General features: G+C 46.9%; 1 protein-coding gene across 1 annotated transcript in view; it reads right to left on the minus strand.

Moving 5' to 3' along the window:
- Positions 1-5,000, minus strand: part of LOC143123739 (unconventional myosin-XVI-like) — a gene marked incomplete at its 5' end in the record, with an annotated part of 48,595 nt that overhangs the window by 8,887 nt on the left and 34,708 nt on the right. Inside the window, one exon of the mRNA XM_076285031.1 lies at positions 4,125-5,000. This exon is cut by the window's right edge and continues 438 nt beyond it. Within this exon, the coding sequence (XP_076141146.1) occupies positions 4,125-5,000 (876 nt within the window). The remainder of the gene's footprint in view (positions 1-4,124) is intronic.

Genomic DNA, 5,000 nt, shown 5'->3' on the forward strand with positions numbered 1-5,000 from the left:
ACGGGCACGGGCACACACACACAAATACATACACATATATTCACTATGTGGATGGGGGTTGCCCTGTGCTCTACGGATGAATGATTACAGAGGCAAAGGTTGTACTGTAATGTGTACACACACACATAGACTCACACACACACACACACACAAAAAAAAAGCAGAGCGGAAGGCTGGACAACAAGGCGTGGTCAGGGTCGTGGTGGAGTCACACACATAAATCCATATGATGGAGCAGACATTGGGCTAAAGCGCTTTTAATTAAAACAAAGGTTAAGGGCATGAGATGATCAGAGGTGGGGATGGTGGGGTGTATGTATGTGTGTGTGTGTGTGCCTGTCTGTCTGTGTGTGTGTGTATGTGTGTGTGTGTGTGTGTTTGTGTGTGCCTGTCTGTCTGTGTGTGTGTGTGTGTCTGTCTGTGTGTGTGTGTCTGTGTGTGTGTGTGTGTGTGTGTGTGTTACATGAATATCATAATGAAATAACAGAAAAATAGAATCACATACATTTTGACAAACACAAACAGCCTCCATGATGGGAAAGGTTGCTGTGTGAGTGTAAGTGAATAGCCCAGGCCATTTAGTTACTGATGGATTTGGTGTGCCCCAGAATGACTTTGACTTGATCTGCAAGGACAGTAACCCCCACCCAAACACCCCATAGCAACCCTCTATGGCTCTTGTGGAAGTTGACTGTTTGACCATCACATTCATAAACACTGTCCTCAAATACACCAGAGAAATGAATCCTGAGGATATTTGCTGTAGTAAAACCATGTAAGAATCCTGTGTGTGTGTGTGTATGTGAGAGAGAGGGAGTAATGTGTTTGTGTGTGTGTGTGTGTGTGTGTGTGTGTGTGTGTGTGTGTGTGTGTGAGAGAGAGAGAGAGGGAGTAATGTGTTTTTGTGTGTGTGTGTCTGTCTGTGTGTGTGTGTGTGATGTGACAAAAACTGTGCGGTTACACCACTCTCCAAAAACAGATGTTGGGAACAGTGAAGTGCTATTTCGATGCTGTGACTAACTTCATGGATTTCTAATGGGCTGTATTGAGGTTTAGGCTCAACCAGCCAATGAGTTGATTCTTTTCGACACAGCAATGTTCGGTTCCCACAGTCAGGAAGAAGGATTGCATAATGTGCAGCCAATGAACAAAAATAACAGCAAAAAAAAAAGAAAATAAAGAAAAAAAAGTATGAAATGAAAACCCCAAAAGACAAATTAAGGCCATATAAATATATGAATACGAGAATTCAAGGACACAATGCACAAACACTATATTTGAGATACATCCGATTCCTCATGCACTGTATTTAAGGAGACTGGGGAGAGTGCTAAGAAAGAGCGGCCAATGCGAGGACTGGTGCCCCAAATGAGGAAGCGGTTAAACACATTTCAGTCTGACCTACTTTACAGTTTGGTTTGTGTAGGAAGGTCACCTTATTGACACGGGCAAAACAGAGTAATGAGATCAGAGCAACACACCTTGTCCTTAAGTAGTGATAAGACAAGACTATAGGTGCTTGTGCCATACTGGGGCCTGTTGCACAAAAGCAGAATTAAGACATCCGGGATAAGTTACTGAGCTGCGCTCAATGAATCCAAAACAAGAGCGCACAGGCTTAATTGGTTGCACAACGAGCAAGCCAGGATGAGCAGACACGGATTCATCAAGCCAGGTGAAACCTATCCTGGATAAGTGCGCGCTCACGGCTCCCTCAAATAGACCCCGCCACCGATCACAGATTCACTGATTCACCATGGCAACTAGAGTGGCTTCATTGCTTCTTCTACGGTGTGAAGTAGGTAGCGATAGCCTTTTCACAACAGCAACAAACAGCAACACCTCTGTTTAGGAGAATATTGCAACTAGTGCCGCGACCACCACGCACAAAATGGTTAGGAACTCCCGTGACGTCACATTGTCGCATGACAGGTCAGGAATGGCGATATGTAAAAGTTAATTAATGATCACAAACGTTTAAATAATGACAGTGGGTCTAGTTATATGTGATAACAATGTGTAGTGGGCAGTGGAATAACTATTGGTGTCCGTTTGTGGTGACTGCTGACTGAGATAAGGGATGAGATTAAATAGATCCTGGAACTTAGCCTGGGGGATATTCCATCAACCTCGCTAAAGGCCAAACCTGGCTTATTTCGATAAGTCTCGCTAATTTTAGTGAGAATTCCGTTCCATTAAGGAGGTTAACGTGAATCCCAGCTTGGTAACCATGGGAATTTATGCCACAGAACTAACCTGCTCCATAGCAGGTTAACTTTCAAGCTAAATTAAGCTGTGTTGCAAAAAAACCAATCAGTCGGAAAACGAGTCCAAAAAGATGGTTTCGTCAACCTGTGCTCTCGTCACCTGTAGCCTACAACTTCAAAAATAGAAGTAGGCCTATAGAAATGTTTTTTCCGACAGTGCACCAAGCATGGATTTACACATTCACTAGCTCCAAAGAATGTATGAAGATTATACAATTAAAAATGTTTTAACTTCACATGCGTGTGGTTCTAGGAATCGTGCTACTCTGCGTCACTTACGTTCGGTGGTGGTGTAACGTGCAGCGAGACTGCATAGGAAAGGAATTACATTCCTGCGTGTTCGCAGGTTCGCTTCCCAAACGAAGTAGGATATTAAGGCTACATTGTTTATCACCTTGATAATGGCATTTTTAGTTATAATCTTTGATGAAAGACATATGTCTACTGCTGATAAAGGGTCATGCACATTTGGTAGGCTGTTCAGACAGCTTTGCCAGTGGGCTATATTATATCTGATGCAAGCCAAAGGATAATTATTCTGTAGCATAGGCAGCTAATAATTAAAACTGCTTCATGTGTCGACGATTGTTCATGAATGTCAAATCAACTGTGTGCTACACAGATTAAATACTAGGCATAAATTGAATTGAAAGCCATTGCAGCCATTTCAGATAATTTTATTTCAAACACTTTTATAGGCTACTTATGGGAGACAATAGGCTATTATGTTGATACTAATTTATTTTATGACCACCTACACCTAGACAATAATTTGGAGTGAACTCTTGTAATATAAGAACGTAGGCTATAGATAGTTTTGAATATATGCCAAAGTTGTTTTTGAACTATTTATTCATTCACTCGTTTTGTTCAAGCATAGACTGTATAGACCTATGTGTTGAAGAGTGAAGCCAATCAAACTCGCAATTGATTTCAAAACCATTAACATTGTTGTTTTAAATGTATGCTTTCATTATTCTCCCATTTCTACAGTAGCCTAGGTAATCTATTTTTTCTCTCGATGTTAAATTTGATGACTTTCAATGAAAATCCTGTAGATGGCGCTTGCCAAATCGAACAAAAATCGTCTAGTATTGTCTTAATTTTATGACATATATCCTCTTTTCGTCAATCTACTGTTTTGGTCTACTGTTCTACCTCGTGCACGAGCAGAGATGAAGCTGACTTTAACCTCGCTTGAATAAACGAGACCAAGATGCCGCTAACTTGAGTTAATGGAACGGCTTCAGCCCCAAGTGAAAGTCTACGCTAGTTCAAGCCAGGCTATTTCTGTTAAGCGCCGCCTTCATTAGCGAGGTTGATGGAATATCCCCCTGGTCTGGAGCAGGCTAGCTCCACAGAATAAATCGCCATGGTGATTTATACCATAACATATCCTGCTGCCCCCTATCCCGCTTTTGTGCAACTGGATCACGGATAAATTGAGCCAGGATAACCAAGATATCCCGGCTTAATCCCTTATCCTAGTTTTGTGCAATAGGCCCCTGGACATGTGGGGCGTTAGCAGTTGCTACACTGGACATGGCAACTACATACAAAGCCTATTCATGGGTTTCATCAGGTCCCTTTCCACAGGTGTGTAAAATCAGGCACCTTGATTATCAATGCAGACTGAATGGTGCTTGATTAATACACCTGTGGAAAGGGACCTGATGAAACCCATGAATATAGTGTAAGGTAAACACAGTATTGTTTACATACATTGTTTGTTTACATTCAAACTGCCCACACAGAAAGAAAAGAAATGCAAACACACAAACACACAACACTGAAATGTATCCATCACCCAGTACTACACACATCACACCACCATGCCTTTCATACATGTCTGCTTACCGCTGTCGCGCATCTTGCGTCCGGTGGTGGACTTGCGCAGCAGGGTGCGTCCGGAGCTGAAGAGCGTGTTGAGCTCGTCCAGCGGGCTGGTCAGCGGGCGCCCGTTGGCCGGGTTGAAGAGCAGCGGCGACGACGAGCAGGAGTGGGCCCTGCGGGGCTCGGGCCGCGACGACGATGAGGACGGGCCGCCCTTCACCGGCGAGTACGGCGGCTTCCCGCCTCCCGTACCGACGCCAGCAGACAGCGGAGGAGTGGGGTTGTTGGTGCAGGTGGCGTCCACCGAGCCGCTGTGACCCCGGGTCAGCGTCAGGAAGCCCGGCTCGGGCGGGAAGGGGAAGTGAGACGGAGGCCGGTAGGGGGGAGGAGGCGGAGCTGCCGGCGGCGGGAGCGCGGCGCTGATTGGTGGAGCCGGGGCTGGGGGAGGGGTCAAGGGCGGAGTGGACCTATCCGGGAGGAGGACGGACAGGCTCGGGGAGGAGTCGGCCCTCTGGCGGGCGTACTGCGGCGAGAGGGGGCTACTGCCGCCCTCCTGGCTGTAGTTGAGGTTGGTCTCGAAGACGGGCAGCTTCTTGACCTCCAGCGGGGTGAGCGGCGACTCGTCCGAGGCTGGCGAGCAGGTGACCGGCGATGGCGGGAAGATCAGCAGTGGCGGCCGGTGCGGGAGCAGGTTGGGGAAGGGTGCCGGGATGTCGCAGGACGCCACGTCTTTGGCGCCGCCGCCGCCTCCCTGCTTGGCCGGAAGGAAGGCAGAGAGCTCGGCTGTCCCTATCCCGACCCCCGGTCCAGTCCCGGCCACCCTCTTTACCTCCAGACCCTGGACCAGGGGCTCCAGGGTCTCAGGCCGAACGGCATGGGCCTGAGGCTGCTTTGTTGCCA

Source organism: Alosa pseudoharengus, unplaced genomic scaffold (assembly GCF_046254945.1).
Source record: "Alosa pseudoharengus isolate Yale_2024_CS ecotype anadromous, Long Island Sound unplaced genomic scaffold, YU_APseudo_1.1 YU_APseudo_1.1_scf_148, whole genome shotgun sequence".
NCBI classification, from domain to species: domain Eukaryota; kingdom Metazoa; phylum Chordata; class Actinopteri; order Clupeiformes; family Clupeidae; genus Alosa; species Alosa pseudoharengus.